Source organism: Anabrus simplex, chromosome 4 (genome assembly GCF_040414725.1).
Source record: "Anabrus simplex isolate iqAnaSimp1 chromosome 4, ASM4041472v1, whole genome shotgun sequence".
In the NCBI taxonomy this organism is placed as follows: Eukaryota; Metazoa; Arthropoda; class Insecta; order Orthoptera; family Tettigoniidae; genus Anabrus; species Anabrus simplex.
Window position 1 is genome coordinate 320,518,664 of NC_090268.1, and position 18,125 is coordinate 320,536,788.

General features: G+C 37.3%; 1 protein-coding gene across 1 annotated transcript in view; it reads right to left on the bottom strand.

The window, feature by feature from the left end:
- Elp3 (elongator complex protein 3) overlaps positions 1–18,125 on the bottom strand; it is a 164,796-nt gene that overhangs the window by 84,801 nt on the left and 61,870 nt on the right. The window contains exons 4-5 of the mRNA XM_067146508.2: positions 5,596–5,750; positions 5,162–5,450 (exon numbers count right to left, since the gene is read on the bottom strand). Coding sequence (XP_067002609.1) covers positions 5,162–5,450; positions 5,596–5,750 — 444 coding nt within the window. The remainder of the gene's footprint in view (positions 1–5,161; positions 5,451–5,595; positions 5,751–18,125) is intronic.

Here is an 18,125-nt window from a genome sequence, read left to right on the forward strand (position 1 = left end):
AAAGGAATTACTTGTGTTGTAAAGTTGCCCTTGTTATTGTTTAATAATAGTTCCCAAAAAACCCAATCCCAGTCCCTAGCCAGCCGAATCCTTAGGATCATGACAACCTTTAGCAGGAATACTTTATTCAAGAACTGGAAAAAATCCAAAGAAAAGCACCTTGATTTGTTCCGGGTGATTTCCAAGAAAAGAGTAGCGTTACAAAAATTTTGCAAAGTTTGGGCTGGGAAGACTTGGGAGGAAGGAGACAAGCTGCTCAACTAAATAGTATGTTCCAAGCTGTCAGTGGAGAGATGGCGTGGAATGACATGAATGGACGAATAAGTTTGAGTGGTGTCTTCAAAAGTAGGAAAGATCACAATATAAAGTTGAAATTCAAGAGGACAAATTGGGGCAAATATTCATTTATAGGAAAGGGAGTCATGCTCGAAAAGTTAAGGTATTGAAAGAACATACTGTATCTGTGACACACAGGAAAGCTGTAAACATTGAGAACCAAAAACGTAGGGGTAATAAAATTGGGATGAAATGTGATAGAAAAATGGAACTTACATCCTCGCTGGTTTAAGCTGGTTTTTCTATGTCTGGTTAAGGAGCATCTGTTGTGCCTAACTGAGCATGTTGCAGGCGTGGAGGGGCTGACAGTGAGGCAGGAAGTGTGTTGGCTGGGAAGGTGGGAGTGGCCTGAAGTGTGGGTTTTAGCATAAATGCACACAACGTCCCACAGCACAAGTCAAGATTCTCCTAACTCATAATATAATTTTATAACGTCCAAATCAACATGATCCATTTTAAGAAGAGCCAAGTTGGTGCTGCATTTTACAATCAACAAAAGAATTTTGGATAACAAAGACTTGATATTTTAGCCTTTACATAGTTTTATCTATTCTTGTTACCGGTATGTCATACTTTTAACTTTTGGTTGAAAAATGAAAAGGATGAAAAATGTACTAATTGATTTTAATTAAAATGATTTTTGTGTTGTAAGGTGGGACTTACGTGAACTCTCTAATAAGATTTACAGTGACAATACAGAAACATTATGAAGTTTATAATTTGTAACATAGAAGGTGATGTTAACTTTGTAGCAGCTTTAAAAAAAAGGTAAATTTAAAGGTGCATTTTTCATCTTAGTGAATTGTCGGTTTCCATTTCATCATGTTTAATATGACAATCGTGGAAAAATGTTTCTCCTGATGTGAAGTCACATAACGATACCCCGAATGTCCAGGGTAATGAAGTTAGCCTCAGCTCACTTTTACTCAAGTTGGCACAAGACAACAAAACCATCAATGAAGATGAGGCTAAAGAGTGGATATTTGAAGGCTGTGACAATGTGACAGCACCAAGAAATATTGACCGATGAGGAAATTGTGGAGCTTTCAACAACAAGGAAGCCAAGAAGGATGAAGGCATGAACCTCACAAGTGAAGTGTCTGCTTCAGAAACAGTGAAAGCTTTGAATGGACTTCAGTGGACTGAAAAAAAAAAAAAAGAGCACTGGTGAAATTATGTTGATGCAGCATATGTGAGATTATGCATTCAATCAAAAGCTGGATAGTAGTGTCAAAAAAAAAAAACTTTGACTTTTTGGTGAATAGGAGTAGTACAATACGTGGTAAGCAAGATTTTGGCATGTTGCGTGTTTTGTTGTACATAGGCCTATACATATTGTGTATACTGTGCACATTAAATGAAATGGTTCCTTTCTTCCTTTTTTTTCATGGAAGGGATTTTTCTTTTAAAAAACCTGTTAATCCAAACGATTCACTAATATGAATAGCCCCTTTCCCCACACTCTTAAAATAATCAAGTCCCTACTGTTTAATGACATACGCTATATTTGCAATTTACAAAACACTGTTCAGGAAAGAAACAAGTATTTCTTTTGTTAACTTTTATTATGATAATTTGACAGTTATAACCATTTTAATAAAAGTGCAGTTATTTTTTTCATTAACACTTTTCTTTGGCTGATCTGATACAACACTTTTTCACTAACACTAAAAATAGGCATTAATGGCAGATTTTTTAAATTTGTTATTTTTATTTATACACTCATTTCACAAATTCAGGACATTGGGACATTCTAATAAAAAAAGGTGACTTTCAATTCTTGATTATGAAATAATATTAATAATCGATAATTTCATTTGCTAAATGAATATGAGTAGGCTTAACTTTTGAAATCATATTATAAATTCAGAAGTCTCCCATTACATCCTTGCATGGTATATGGATATTTAAAGATAAAAATTTCATTGTTCCGTATTGAAATTATTGATGTTAAAAATTAAATAACTGGAAAGGAGGTTCAACCTATTCAATACTCAAAAGAAAGAAACGTAGCAATCACATTTCTATTTAAATGGGACCGGTTTCGACCTTAGTCTAGGTCATCATCAGCCATAAAAAACATGTAAAATGTTTATGAATGTTGGAGGTCAGTTTCACTCTCTGTTAGGCACAAAGACACAACACCACATTCTGTCCTGCACAAAGTCACAACACTACCAATCAACATGCGAAGATCAAAAAGGCTTGAATTCGCAGACGAACAGATCTGTAGTAGAAAGCCGCCAGCTCCCGGTGACCAGCGCGGCACACTCAAGGTCACGCGCTGCGGCCAAACACCAAAGTAGAGTGGAGAACGTTTCAAAGGTCCAGAACCTGTCACGGCTGCGGGAAGCCAAGTACGTATATAAAAATATACGACGCCAATTAGTACAACCGAATGAGCACCCGTACTCCAGTTAAGTTCTTGTTAAACAGTTGACTTGAAAAAACAATTGTAGAGAGAAGAAAAAAAATGTAGTAAAAAGCGCAATATCGGAAAACAAATGAAAACTTATATGCACAGTGCGCTATATTTAAAAAGAAAAAATTTTTAGGTTATGATTGAAGTAGTCGAAGTTGGCGCAAGACAAAAATTTTTGAAAGAGGAGAATAAATTAAACGAGGAAGAGTGATAGTGAAATAAGAGAAAGAATAAAAGAAATTGAAGTTAGATGGTGATGAGGAAAGATAAGATAGGGAAATGAAGGAGGGGTAGTTTAAGGTGGGTTAGGAGGGTGGGTTATTGGAGGTAGAAAATGTGGGTGGGAACTATGTAAGACATGGAAAATAGAATTGGGGTTGTGGAATTTGGAATTTTTGAGAAGAAGAATTAGGAAGTCAAAAAGGATATTGGGTTTTTCAGAAATGTCGTTTAAATTGAAATTAGGGTTGAAGTACTGGTCAAGGTGGATAAAGCAATTTTCAGTAATGTTTAAGAGGGGGCCTTTGTTAATGATTTATGTTTATGTCATTGTCAATACTGGTGAAACTATGTTTGGAGTCTTGTATGTGCTGTCCTATGGCAGAGAATGTGTTGTATTTAATGGCATTGACATGTTCAGAGTACCTGATATTGAAGTTGCGGCCAGTTTGTCCGCATCATCAACAAATTCAAACATCGTCCAAAAACCAATTTATCTAAAGACACAATAAAACCAACTGCTTTTTCCACCTTCACTTTTACTCAGGATGCTTATAAAATAACTAATATCTTTAAAAAACATAATATGAAAATTTCTTTTAGAACTAACAATAGAAGTCTTGATATCTTACACAACTCTAAATCTCTAAATAAGTCTAATGCTTTTTCTAAATCTGGTGTATAAAGATTTAAATGCAACAACTGCAGTTCCTCCTACGTCGGACAAACTGGCCGCAACTTCAATATCAGGTACTCTGAACATGTCAACGCCATTAAATACAACACATTCTCTGCCATAGGACAGCACATACAAGACTCCAAACATAGTTTCACCAGTATTGACAATGACATAAACATACTTAAAATCATTAACAAAGGCCCCCTCTTAAACATTACTGAAAATTGCTTTATCCACCTTGACCAGTACTTCAACCCTAATTTCAATTTAAACGACATTTCTGAAAAACCCAATATCCTTTTTGACTTCCTAATTCTTCTTCTCAAAAATTCCAAATTCCAAAACCCCAATTCTATTTTCCATGTCTTACATAGTTCCCACCCACATTTTCTACCTCCAATAACCCACCCTCCTAACCCACCTTAAACTACCCCTCCTTCATTTCCCTATCTTATCTTTCCTCATCACCATCTAACTTCAATTTCTTTTATTCTTTCTCTTATTTCACTATCACTCTTCCTCGTTTAATTTATTCTCCTCTTTCAAAAATTTTTGTCTTGCGCCAACTTCGACTACTTCAATCATAACCTAAAAATTTTTTCTTTTTAAATATAGCGCACTGTGCATATAAGTTTTCATTTGTTTTCCGATATTGCGCTTTTTACTACATTTTTTTCTTCTCTCTACAATTGTTTTTTCAAGTCAACTGTTTAACAAGAACTTAACTGGAGTACGGGTGCTCATTCGGTTGTACTAATTGGCGTCGTATATTTTTATATACGTACTTGGCTTCCCGCAGCCGTGACAGGTTCTGGACCTTTGAAACGTTCTCCACTCTACTTTGGTGTTTGGCCGCAGCGCGTGACCTTGAGTGTGCCGCGCTGGTCACCGGGAGCTGGCGGCTTTCTACTACAGATCTGTTCGTCTGCGAATTCAAGCCTTTTTGATCTTCGCATGTTGATTGGTAGTGTTGTGACTTTGTGCAGGACAGAATGTGGTGTTGTGTCTTTGTGCCTAACAGAGAGTGAAACTGACCTCCAACATTCATAAACATTTTACATGTTTTTTATGGCTGATGATGACCTAGACTAAGGTCGAAACCGGTCCCATTTAAATAGAAATGTGATTGCTACGTTTCTTTCTTTTAAGTATTGAATAGGTTGAACCTCCTTTCCAGTTATTTAATTTTTAACATGGTATATGGATAGACGAAAAGTTCTGGATGAACTTATGAGAAATTGAGAGGCATACTCAACATTGATACTCATGCTCATGAAAAAATTTCGTGATGAAGTTCAAAATGTAACTGACATTTAAAGAACAAAATATAATGAAGAAGGAAAGTGTTGATATAGAATAAATTAAAAACATAGACATCAAAGATGAAGATACGAAGGATGTCCATTTTTACATGTTATGGACCTAAAATGCCAACTTCCATGAATTACTACCATGAAAATGTAACATTTGGTGAAAAAGTATATGCAAGAAATATTGTCACTCACCATGAACTGCTCAATGTCTCGTTCCAAGTCAACATTGGGTAAATCTGGCATCATATGAGCAACCACCTTAAAACCAGAATCTTTAGCCAATTGAAAACTTTCACACACAGCTTTTACAGTATGACCTCTGTTCGTGTCACGTGCTACATCTTCGTACACAGACTGAACACCTATTTCCAGGCGAGTGCATCCATAGCGAAGCATATCAGACAAGTGTTTTTTCAAACAGTAATCGGGCCGAGTTTCAATTGTGATGCCAATGCATTTTGTTTTACTCTTTTCAGAGTATCTAAAAAAATAAAATATATGTAAATAAATTTTCTTTTCACAAAGTTTGTAAGCAGTAAGTTTCATAGCATAACAAATACTAATAATTATTGTAAATCATCATGACTTTATAAAATTTAGATAACTTTTTGAAGTCCAGTACTTACCTCACTGCTTCATCCACATTATCGCTGGTATGTCCAGACAGAGCATCATGCAGATTACGAATAAAATAATCTCGGTAATCTTCAGGAAGACACATGAATGTTCCACCCATCACAATAAACTCTACTTTGTCCACACTGTGACCCAGCTGCTTCAGCTGTAATCAACCATTTATATTAATTATTATTGCTTTTCAAGTATTTGTTGTTCATTCAGTTTTAAATACAATAACTGCATCTGCAATGAATACTTCTGAGCAACTTGATCATTCTATTGCTGTATTCAATAATAAATGCAGTGCTGCTACACACTTCAACTTTTCCTATTAGAGGGGGCTACATGATCTCTCTTATAAACCCAGACCATCCAGCAGCGTTTTTACTCTCAGAGACCTAAGCAGCTCTATGGGAGGCACGTGCATAGTTCTTGACCTTGTAAGGAGCAGGCATGTGTTTGACCTTGCATCAGTAGCCAGTCTGAATCTCAGCTGTTAACATGGTGAGACAGTTATCATTGCAACACCGTATTTTCATATGTAAAAGTTATTTTAAGTAGGAGTTGGCTCGAAGGTACGCGATGCATTTGTTCAAAAATTTCCTGATGTAGTGCCACCTTCACAAGCACAGATTCACATAATTGTGAACAAATTTGAAACCACTGGCTCAGTGCTCAATAAAAAACATGCGCGCACATGAACAGTTTTAACAGAGGAAAAGCTAGATGACATTGCTGCGAATCTTGAACGGTCACCGAATAAATCACTTAAAAAAATTAGCACAACAAGTAGGGATTTCAGTTTCTTCTGCACACAGAGCTACAAAGCTGTTACACATCAAACCGTACAGGTTAACACGGGCCCATTGTTTAAAACCTGCTGATCCAGCCACAAGAGTGAGATACTGTGGGTGGTATTTTGCATCACTGAATGATCATTTATTCGACCCACAGCTTGTGTTCTTTTTGGAAGAGGCTTGGTTTTACCTTATGTTTGTGTGAACAGTCATAACTCTTGCTACTGGTATGCAGAAAATCCTACTATTTCCAGCATCTTTTATAAGGTAAGATTTCATATAGGACTGTATACATGCGATGCAAGTCGGGCTGAGGCAGCTGCTGTAACGCAGAGCACAAACACAGTGCACTCGGACTGGGTTTATAAGAGAGACCCTGTAGTGTTATATGCAATATGTCAATGAATATTGGGAGGAATGAAGTTCTATTTTGTTTATATCTGATTTTTTCACAATTTCCAACATATGAAATTGAAATACATTAAACACTTGAAATATTGCCTTTTGTCACTATGAGATAAGTAGTAAAATATTTATGTGTACTCCTTACATCCGTATGTTATATAATGTATGTTTCAAAACAGAATATTTTACATTACTCTCTCTCTCTCTCTCTCTCTCTCTCTCTCTCTCTCTCTCTCTCTCTTTTTGGCAGTGCCTATAGAGGTTTATGTTTTGGGTCCTGCCAGGAATACACTGAACAATAAACACATTAGCAGTCATCTTTATTCCCTCGTGCCGAAAGTAAGCGAGTATGTTTATAAAGAAGAGGCATTCTTATTCTTCTAATCCAAGCTCTGCAAGATATATTTTCTTTCTTTAATGACATCTCTTGTTGCAGATATACTGTATATGGGTTATTTTCCAGTACAAGCAATTTACAAGTATCGTTATGTTGTAGTCTTGATTCCCAAGATGTACAAAATAAGACCAAGATCTTTAACATTCTTTCTAGAATAAACCATGGCATCAGGTACATCACCTGGAAGTTGTGTTATTTCTTTAGCCGCATTTTTTATTAGCGTGTCTATATCAGAAAGAAAACCTGTAGAAATCAATTCTGGACAAGTTGTTTGGAAAGAATATACAAAAACTGGTGATACTGAGGAATTTAGTATGGGAAACTTTTGGTCAAACTGTAGTAAAGGCAAAGAAGTTAGTGTATCTAATTTATAACTCGTTCATGAAAGACACTCCAACATAATGAATTTCTTCTGCATTTTTAAGCACAGGGATATCATGGGCATCAGATATGTACAAAGGATTTTCCAAAAGTTCACCATTGTTGATGTTAATACAAAAGATTTATTTGCATTAACTCATAACCCTATTTCTTGAAAACGTTCAATTGCAGTTCTGGTTAATTTCAATGCAGGTTCTACACTCTTACCAATGATAACAGTGTCGTCAGCAAAGCCCATGGCAGTAAGGTTAGGTATGTGGGGTGTTAAGGAAAAGCCATGATGTTTTGATACTGTTTCTTCAGTTAACTCTTCTAATATATGGTCTGTTGCGATGTTATAGAAAACAGGAGACAGTGGTGGTCCTTGCAGCACACCTCTTGCTATCCACTGGCAGTTTGAATATGTATTTGATTTGCTTCCTACAAAGCCACAACAATGTTAGTAAATTTCAACAGTATTCCATGAGAAAAGAGTGTTTTCTGAAGGTGACTGTGTCCAATGTTGACAAACGCTTTTGTGATGTCTGACAGGACAATAAAAGCGCTCTTCCTATTTGACTTTACTTCAGAAAGAATAGAGGTATTAATACGTGTGCCGGGCGATGATGAGAAGCCTCTCTGATATTGATTAAAGACAATGAAAATTAAAATCCACAGCCTGTTTCCAATCATTCGAACGGGTCAGAAATGGAATGAATGAAGCCCCATCTGGCAGCGAAGATAAGAATTGTCACATTCTTCTGGGGCAATGATTAATAACTGACAGATAAAATTAAATGATATTGAAGAATGCTGCTGGAATGAATGATCACAGGGAAAACCAGAGTAACCGGAGGAAAACCTGTCCTGCCTCCACTTTGTCCAGCACAAATCTCACATGGAGTACCCGGGACTTGAACCATGGAACCCAGCGGTGAGAGGTAGGCGCCCTGCCACCCGAGACATGGAGGCGATTTCAATACAGCAGAACCTTGATTATACATTCCCGGAAACTACATTTTCCCCTATTATTTGTTCAAATTACATGGTCCCACGAGCATCCTCATTAAATCATATTGTCAAAATCTTGCATTATCCGTTCCTCGAAGAAACGGTTTCCCAGATCAACCGTTCAGAAATTTAAGTCCCATCAACGCTAAATGTTGATCACGCGTTTTTCAAGAAACTGTATCTCATGAAAGGACGGCTACGGCATACTTACGGATCTTGGTGTTAATGTCGCGTCATTGTGATAATTAGAGGAAGTGCTGTACTGGAAAAAGCGATCGGCGGTGAACAAGCATAAGGGGCCATCTTAGCATCGCATTCGGGTGGTATAGTTTAGAGAATCCTCGCAAATTATAAAGCAAAGAGTGGCCACGACAAATGGAAGCAGACAGAGCGCATTTCAACACCTCTATTTGAATACGGAACGAGTTTCGTCAAATGTTCGTACTTCCAAAACGTCTACATTATGTCCAGGGTTAGATGTTTATTTATTTTCTACTTTTTTCTATTGTATTGCCGAACAGGTTTCTGGCACTTCCCTCAGGGCACTGTATAGTCTCTGGGCTTTCAGGAAGGAACCAAACTGCTCCTTCTTAACACAAATTTAGTATTTTAATATCATCGTATTGTAACCATATCGGTAATCCACATATTTAATTGTGTCACAGGTGTAGAATATATTGGAAGTGGAGTGTGTTTATTGAAGACTTCATTTGTAAACCTTCCGTAGTACTTACTGTATTTTTTTTTTTTTGCTAGGGGCCTTACGTCGCACCGACACAGATAGGTCTTATGGCGACGATGGGATAGGAAAGGCCTAGGAGTTGGAAGGAAGCGGCCGTGGCCTTAATTAAGGTACAGCCCCAGCATTTGCCTGGTGTGAAAATGGGAAACCACGGAAAACCATCTTCAGGGCTGCCGATAGTGGGATTCGAACCTACTATCTCCCGGATGCAAGCTCACAGCCGCGCGCCTTACTGTATGATCCGAAGTGTGGTGATAGAATATTTTATTTGTATTCCATTCAGGTACCTAACCTGTACAGTGTTAGAAATATTGTTGTACATAGGTTGGTTGTAAATAGTAGATTTCAGTTCTATATTTACTTGAAGTATCCAGAAAGTTATCAAATGAATTTTTGAAATGGGTGTGTTGCCTTTTGTTTGTTATGTATTCTAGAAAGTATTTTCTGACTATTCTGGAAATGGAAGATTCGCGATCGTATGTACTCGAGAAAGTAAAGTTCGCGACTGAAGTAAGAGTTGTGATTGATGAATCTGGGTGGCGATAGGCGGACTCATGCATTCTGATTGGCTACTCCAAAGCCAGGGTTTCCCTTATAAAGAGAGCGAGGCAGCATTCGTGGTTTGTCTTGGTCTGTCTGTGATCGGTCTGTCTGGTTGCCTGAAGTTTTGACGTCGTCTCGCTACCGGGATGGGCCACTCTCGGGTAAGCACTCTTGATTTCCGTTCCGGCTTAAATTTCCGGTAATGTTCGCTTGCTTTTTCATATAAGAGTCTGCCCTAAACTCACCTAGATTCGCCACTCAATTATTTATGATGCCTTACCTTTTCAGCTGGACTTGCCCATTTGTTTTCGAGGCTTTCCCCGTTCCTTGTTTCGCTAAATATGTAAATTGTAGTTTAATATATTTACCTTGGGGTTTTGCCTCTGGTAGTTCCATGTCACTTGATGTATGCTAGAGTTTTTGAAAGTACGTTTAACTTCACTGTAAATTGTAATAGTGTATTACGTTTCTTCTTATCCACTAAATTGCATTGTACAACTGGATTTGTAACCAGATGTATAGTTTGTTTGAATCTTTGAACTTATAGGAAACTATTGTCTAAGAACGTATATTAATAAGTTGGTATGACTCAGCAGAACATGCAGATTTTACTATCGTCATGTGTCGGTACCTTCCACATGGCGAAATTTGTTCGGAATTGTCCATTGTAAATAATATTTTGAAAATTAAGGATCACGGTTGATTATTTCTGAAACTGCAACCTAAGCCATATCCATGCCTTCCATTAGTTCCCAGCTCCTTCCCACCTTCCTGGTTTATTGTCATCTAGTTGGCCGTACTGATATTTACTATGGTTGTTATCGGCGGAGATCCGCGTAGTTTCAGCTGATGTTTCACTGAGTGTATAGTGGTTTTTGGTACTGTGTAATTGCACTTACTTTCCTCCCTTTACTGTGTTTAGTGTTTTATTTAGTGTAACCGCTGTAGTAACGGTTACAAATTGGAAACTAATCGAGGGAAAGGAGACATTTTTCGAGCTTCTTTGTCCATGTAAAAGTTAGGTTGCTTCATATTCGCAACACTTCTGACTTGGTGGTGCTAATTCAAGTGTGGCATAGCTTGAAAAACACCCAGAGAGAGAGAGCTAGCCAAGGAAGGAAGACATATTTGGATTCCGCCCACAAAAATTGGCCGGATTACGGTAATGCCAATGTGCTAGCTTGATTTGAGATGGAATATTTCTAGATAACCACCTTATTTATTAAAAGGAACATTGGCGTGTCAGTTATTTGGATATTAGACCCTTATTAAATGTTACACAACTAATTTATTGAAACCACCTATACAATACTAGTAAAGTCTTTAGGACTATAACATTGTCATTATATTAAGTTTAAGTATGGTACATGTTTTGCCTGTCATTGCAGGCATCGTCACCCATGAATTCTAACTCCAAGTCAGAGCTCTGAATGGATGCTTACTAGGATTATTCTAAAACAATATTTTTTATAACAATTTGCACTGGAGTACAAGAACATTAGGTCATATTGGAGTGAACAAGCTGTTCTTGTTTAAAAGTTCAAATGTGACATCCAACATAAGTTCACATCCAATGGAAATAATATTAACAGTCAACTCTCATGTGCCAATAATGAGAATAGCATGATATGAGTGAGATTTAAAACATCTGTACATTTTTACAGTCTATTAGGAGATTAACTTGTACTAGTACTATTCCTAAAAACATGTTTTAATTTTTTTTCTTTTTTACACAATTTACACTAATATATACAACATATGGTACAATTTGGAAATAAACTTGCTGATCCCGTCATAAAGCTTCAATGGGACGTCCTATACATGTCCACGTCGTATGGGGATAATACAAAATATCAACACACATAATGCCGATGCTGGAATGGCAATTGTAGTCTACTGGATCAAAATATTTAAACATTTCTTTTTACATTAGTGGGAGATCACACACATCTAGCTTATACAAGGTGCGTTCCATAAATAATGCGACTAAATTCATAAAAATCATTTATTAAATATATTCGTACAAATAATAAAAAATCTTCAAAATAGCACCCTCTTGCGCCGATACACTTCTGGAGGCGGTGTTTCCATGCCTGGAAGGCATCCTGGAAGGCCTTTTCCGGGAACGTCCTTTAGAAATCAGATCAAAATTAGATGTATGGCTTTTCAGGTGTTTGCTCTATTAACCAGCGTTTTGTCTTAGGTCTGACACTAGACTCATCAGAGTGGGATGTGTCAGACCCTACCCACTGACGCTGGGGTGCTTGCAGGTGAACTTATCAGAAGCCTATTTAAAAGACACAGTCTGATAACTGCATACGGGAGATAAAACTCCACAATGGAATTAATGCTCGCCTAGCAATTCCGAATGGAAATTATAAGTTCCCATGGAGGGAATTAGATATTTTTCCACCAATAGAGCATATAAAAAAATCAGATCAAAATTACATGTATGGCTTTTCAGGCATTTGCTCTATTAACCAGCGTTTCGTCTTGTGTCAGACTTAGCTAACATTTTCATGGATAATCTAGAAGCTAACCAAATCGTAAACAAAATCAATGGTCTCCACCTTTGGATAAGATTTGTAGATGATACATTTGCCATCATTGATAAACGGCATAACAGCAAAAACATTTTAGAATTTCTTAATGGATTCGACAATAACATTACTTTCACAAAGGAAGATGAAACCAACAACTCTTTAAATTTCTTAGATGTAACCATAAATAGAGCCAATAATAAATTCAAATTTCAAATCTATAGAAAACCCACGTTTCCCCTCTGACTATAAGAAATGAATCTATGCACCCGCATTCTCACAAATTAGCAACCTTCTACAGCTTAATCCATAGAGCATTCAAAATTATCCTTTCCAATCACAACCGAAAAAAGAACTACAATATATAAAAGAACTGGCTAAAATTAACGGCTACAAACCAAACACCATTAATAAAATTATAAACAAAATCAAATTAAAAACTGCTACTAACCTAACCCCTGAAAGACCTAAAAAAAGAAAAAAAACAGTTTTGCTGCTCTTACCTTCACAAATCTGGCTATATATCAGATCATCAACCCAATCACCAAACAGGACATCAATATTGCAGTCAAAACCCGTAATACGAACAGAAATATACTCTTTAACTCCCATATAGTAAATTCAACACACGACCGATACTCCAATTCAGGAATTTATAGACTCAAATGAGCCCAATGTGAATTTTCTTATGTCGGACAAACTGGACGCAGTTTTCATACAAGATATTTTGAGCTTTACAATGCATTTCAGCACAACAAACACTCTGCTATGAGTAATCATATGAAAAAAAAGGGGCATAACTTCACCAGGACCTTCAAATCTTAAAGATCATTAATAAAGGTAGTCTAATGACTGAATATGAAAACACCTACATCTTTTTAGATCCAAACTTATTTTTAAAAAAATCTAAATGACATCGCAGGAACAAAGAGCCCGGTCACGGAACAAATTCCTATTTATTGTCATCTCTTAACATAAAAAGTAATAATTGTTTTAAAATCTTGAACTATAAATCCAACACTAATACCCATATAACAGCAGCCATTGCCCCCTTGCCCAGCCACACCCCTTCCCCCCACTTTTACCAATAGCGATCTTAACGCCCCACCCACACCACTCTTCCCAACACACTACTGGCCGACAATGACACACTCCTATAATACGAGATGCAGAGATAAAGCGACTGTTCAGACCACCTCACACAAGCTACACAACCGGACTTCCTCCTAACATCTAAAGGGTAAGTGTCAAGAATATTAAATCCACTAATAAACCATCCTAATATAGCACTCAAACACTTTTTCGTTTTATTCCACAGATTTCAACACGCTCACTAGATGCACACTTACATCCAGAATCCAGTTTAACTCCTCTTCAGGCTTACACGGAACAACTTCAAAAGCTTCACAACATAAACAACATGCAGCTTGTTTATACGGAGATGAAATAATCCATAACTCAATCAAGCTCTATACCAGCATTCTTGTCATCCAACCAGCACTCCACTTTAATAGCGATTCTCATTCTTCAAGGAAGTGATGTTACTATAGAATATTTAAGCCATCCCAAAACCATATAAGCTAAATGTGTGCGATCTTCCACTAATGTAGAAGGAAAAGTTCAAATATTATGATCCAATAGACTACAATTGCCTATTCCAGCATTGGCATTATGTGTGTTGATATTTTTTATTATCCCCATACGACGTGGACATGTATAGGACGTCCCATTGAAGCTTTATGACGGGATCAGCAAGTTCATTTCCAAATTGTACCATATGTTGTATATATTAGTGTAAACTGTATAAAAAAGTTTTTAAGAATAGTTCTAGTACAAGTTAATCTCCTAATAGACTGTAAAAATATAGAGATATTTTAAATCCCACTCGTATCATGCCATTCTCATTACCGGCACATGAGAGTTGACTGTTAATATTATTTCCATTGGATGTGAACTTATGTTGGATGTCACATTTGAACTTTTAAACAAGAACAGCTTGTTCATTCCAATATGACCTAATGTTCTTGTACTCCAGTGCAAATTGTTGTAAAAAATATTGTTTTAGAATAATCCTAGTAAGCATCCACTCAGAGCTCTGACTTGGAGTTAGAATTCATGGGTGACGAGGCCTACAATGACAGGTGAAACAAGAACCATACTTAAACTTAATATAATGACAACGTTATAGTCGTAAAGACTTTACTAGTATTGAATAGGTGGTTTCAATAAATTAACTGTTTAACATTTAGTAACTGAATTTCAATAGGTCAAAATGAAAGTAATCACTTGTAACATTAGACCCTTACCAAAATTATAAATGATCATAAGATTTCATCGTGAAATAAATTGCATCGCTAGGGATGATGTAAGCGTCAGTAGCATGCCCAAGCTAGCAGAGAACCCAGACTCTTGACGGGGAATCCCAAGTGGAGCATCTATATTTGATCAAAGATAACAGATAAACTACCGATCGATTTGTTTTCCGCATAGTATTAAATTATATAGAATAGAGGACCACACGTTCAAGCGTATCCCCAGTATTGTAGAACAACAGATATGAAAATTGTGGTGGGGACCACCCGCTAACTATTCTCTGAATCAGGGTGAAGTTATGTAAGAGCCTGCCTGTGGGGCATAGGGAGGACTTAACGTGAAGTATTCGAGGCAGACACACGGTCCGCTGGTGTCCCGCCCTTTCCCGTGTTCGGGAGTGTTAGAGAGTTATTTGTCGATACGTAGTAGGAAAGACTATGTCCAAGTGTACAGATAAAGTTACATTACGGAATGTTTGTGAAAATTTGACTAACAGGATGATCGTATCGATGTAAAAACTACTGCGAGGACTTGCCATGAAAACTTGCCTTTGTTCGGGGTGAGAAAAACAAAATGTGTGGTGCCGCTGTATTAAAGAGAAGTTTTGTGGTGAAAATATCAAGTAATCTTGGTGATATAGTGTGAAAAGTTGAGCAGGCTAACAGATGATTGTATTGGTGTAAAAACTATTGCGGGGACTAGAATTTCATAAATTGTGTTAATGACATTATATAGATAAAATCCACTGTCAGTGGAATTTCATGAACTGTATTGGTGACGCTAAAGTAAAATCCACCATTAAACTGGAATTTCATGAACTGTGTCAGTGAAATTATAATAAAACCCACCGTAAATTAGTATTTCATAAAATGTAGCGGTGAAATTGAAGTAAAATCCACCGTTATTGGGATTTCACAAACTGTAGCAGTGAAAATACTGGCAGAATCTATTAGAATTGAGGTCTCATAAACTGTGTCAAAGGAAGACAGGATTTAATTGAACATCGTGTACATTAGTGTGTTTCCAGTGGATAAGATCCCAGAAGTATGAAGATGCCCGGGATGGACGCAAGAGGATTTGAATCAGCGATCCGTGTCAACACCATGATGGCCTAAAACACCTACCAGGAGCCTCTGTGAGGCTCAAACGATGAATATCCCACCCTGACGTTAAGCACACTGGTTTGAAATATTATCTGTAAATGCTGGGGTAACTTCTTGTAAATATGTAGTGTATTTAGGATAGGATTGTAAGAGTGAATTGCAGTTGTTTTAAATTAGGGAATAGCTTTGGAGTGGTCTTCAGGTTTTTATTAAGTAAAGTTAGTTTAGATAGGAATGGAGACTTAGGAATATGATACCAATGTCAAGCATTTTTGAATTTTAATTGAGAGCTAAGTATGTGTATGGATTCAAGTTTGAGAGTGCTTTAGATCAAGAGGGTAAAGAGTAAATTTGTTTGATGGGTTTCAAACAATATAATATTTTCTTCATATTGGAACATTCATTTACATTTATGATGCATGACGATAGGGTCTTCTAAGATGCCTGTAGTGATGTGCGAATTGCAGGAATAGCAATGCATTCTGTTTGTAAAGTAAATTTGCAAGAATAGAAGTAGAGGTGGCTGTATAAATGCGTGTGAAGTGTGACATGCCTGGACTTGAAGCTACGTCCTCCCAATTTAGATAGGATTTCTCTTTCCTGTCAAGTAGAGATATATTTTTTCTTTCATTTTTTTTTTTTTTTTTGCTAGGGGCTTTACGTCGCACCGACACAGATAGGTCTTATGGCAACGATTGGATAGGAAAGGTCTAGGAGTTGGAAGGAAGCGGCTGTGGCCTTAATTAAGGTACAGCCCCAGCATTTGCATGGTGTGAAAATGGGAAACCACGGAAGACCATTTTCGGGGCTGCCAACAGTGGGATTCAGACCCACTATCTCTCGGATGCAAACTCACAGCCGCGCGCCTCTACGTGCACGGCCAACTCGCCCGTTTTTTTCTTTCATGAGATTAAAATTGATTGTTTTATGTTCATAACCTTTAGAGATTTTGATCCAGTACAGATCTTTGAGAGAAATATAGGGTGATGATCTGTGCAATCGACTGTTCGTGAACCCGAGACTTTGCGAATAAAGGACTTAATAAGATGAATGACGGCTTGACGTAATAAAGATATGCAAGTGTGCAGAAAAGGCATAAGTAAAATGAAGCCATGAATGTGATACAATGATTGCGGTTGACTTGATTTACTGCAATGTTTTCTTGAGGAAAATGCTGTGTGTTGAGCAGATTTTAAAGAGTAAGTTCTTGGCCTGACAAGAGGCGGGACCCTGCATGGGATTTATAGTCATTAGAGTGAGTGCACCCTTGACCGTGTTTTTGTTAAAGGAAATAGTTCTACAGAATGACAAGCCTACACGTAGGATGAATGAATGCCGGGGAACTCACGAAAATCATTTCGCATTAGAGATTTCTTTGTAATTGTTTCACGTTTATTTCAGTAAAGATTTGAGTAACTGGAACGCTGGATTAATATTTTATTTCATCTTTAGGATTAACTTAGATAGGGATTTTCAGAGACCCAATGATGATGACATACTAGAGGCCACCTGTTTGAGTCCCAGGGCACAACCTGGATTTTTCTGTCACACACACGCTTATTTCCTTCTTGAAATACAGCCAGTCATATTTTTTTTTTTTTTGTGTGTGTGGAGTTTTTGAAGTACCGGTATATGTAAATACTGTATCTATGTGAATGTGTTCTTTGAGGATTATTTTGTTTATGTCTGAATTTGAGAGCAGGTTTTTCCCTGTGATTTCTTTGGTCTTAGTGTTCATTGCAATGCGAGTTTGATTCTGGACCCAACATATGTGAATTTTGTTGTTTGTTCTGTCATTTATAACCTGTGACAAAGTTCGGTGAATGAAGTCAGAACGGTCGATCCGGCAACACTAGCGACACACAATGTTGCACCTGTGTAGCAGCAGGTATTGACCACCTGCTCCCAATCTTGTTCAGTTGAGCATCGTGTGCGTGCCGTGTAAGACCTGTTTGACACAGTGCGTGTTTAGTGTGTTGGTTCTGAACTGCGAACAGGAGCATGAAGGACCAAAAGATCAATGTATAGTTTTGTTTTAAGCTTGGCAAGACACCGAAAAAAACTCATGCGATACTGGTACATGTTTATGAAGATCAAGCACTGTCCTTGAAGTGTGTGTACGAGTCGTTCACCCATTTTCGATGAGGCTGGCAAAATGTTTCCAACAACTTCTGTAGCGGAAGACCAGCGACCGCGGTCAGTGACGAAAATATTGAGAAGGTGAGGACATTAACCACGAACGATCGGCGATTAACTGTGCGCATGACAGCGGATGAACTGCAGATCAACAGTGAATCCATGCAACGTATTGTTATCCAAAAGTTAGG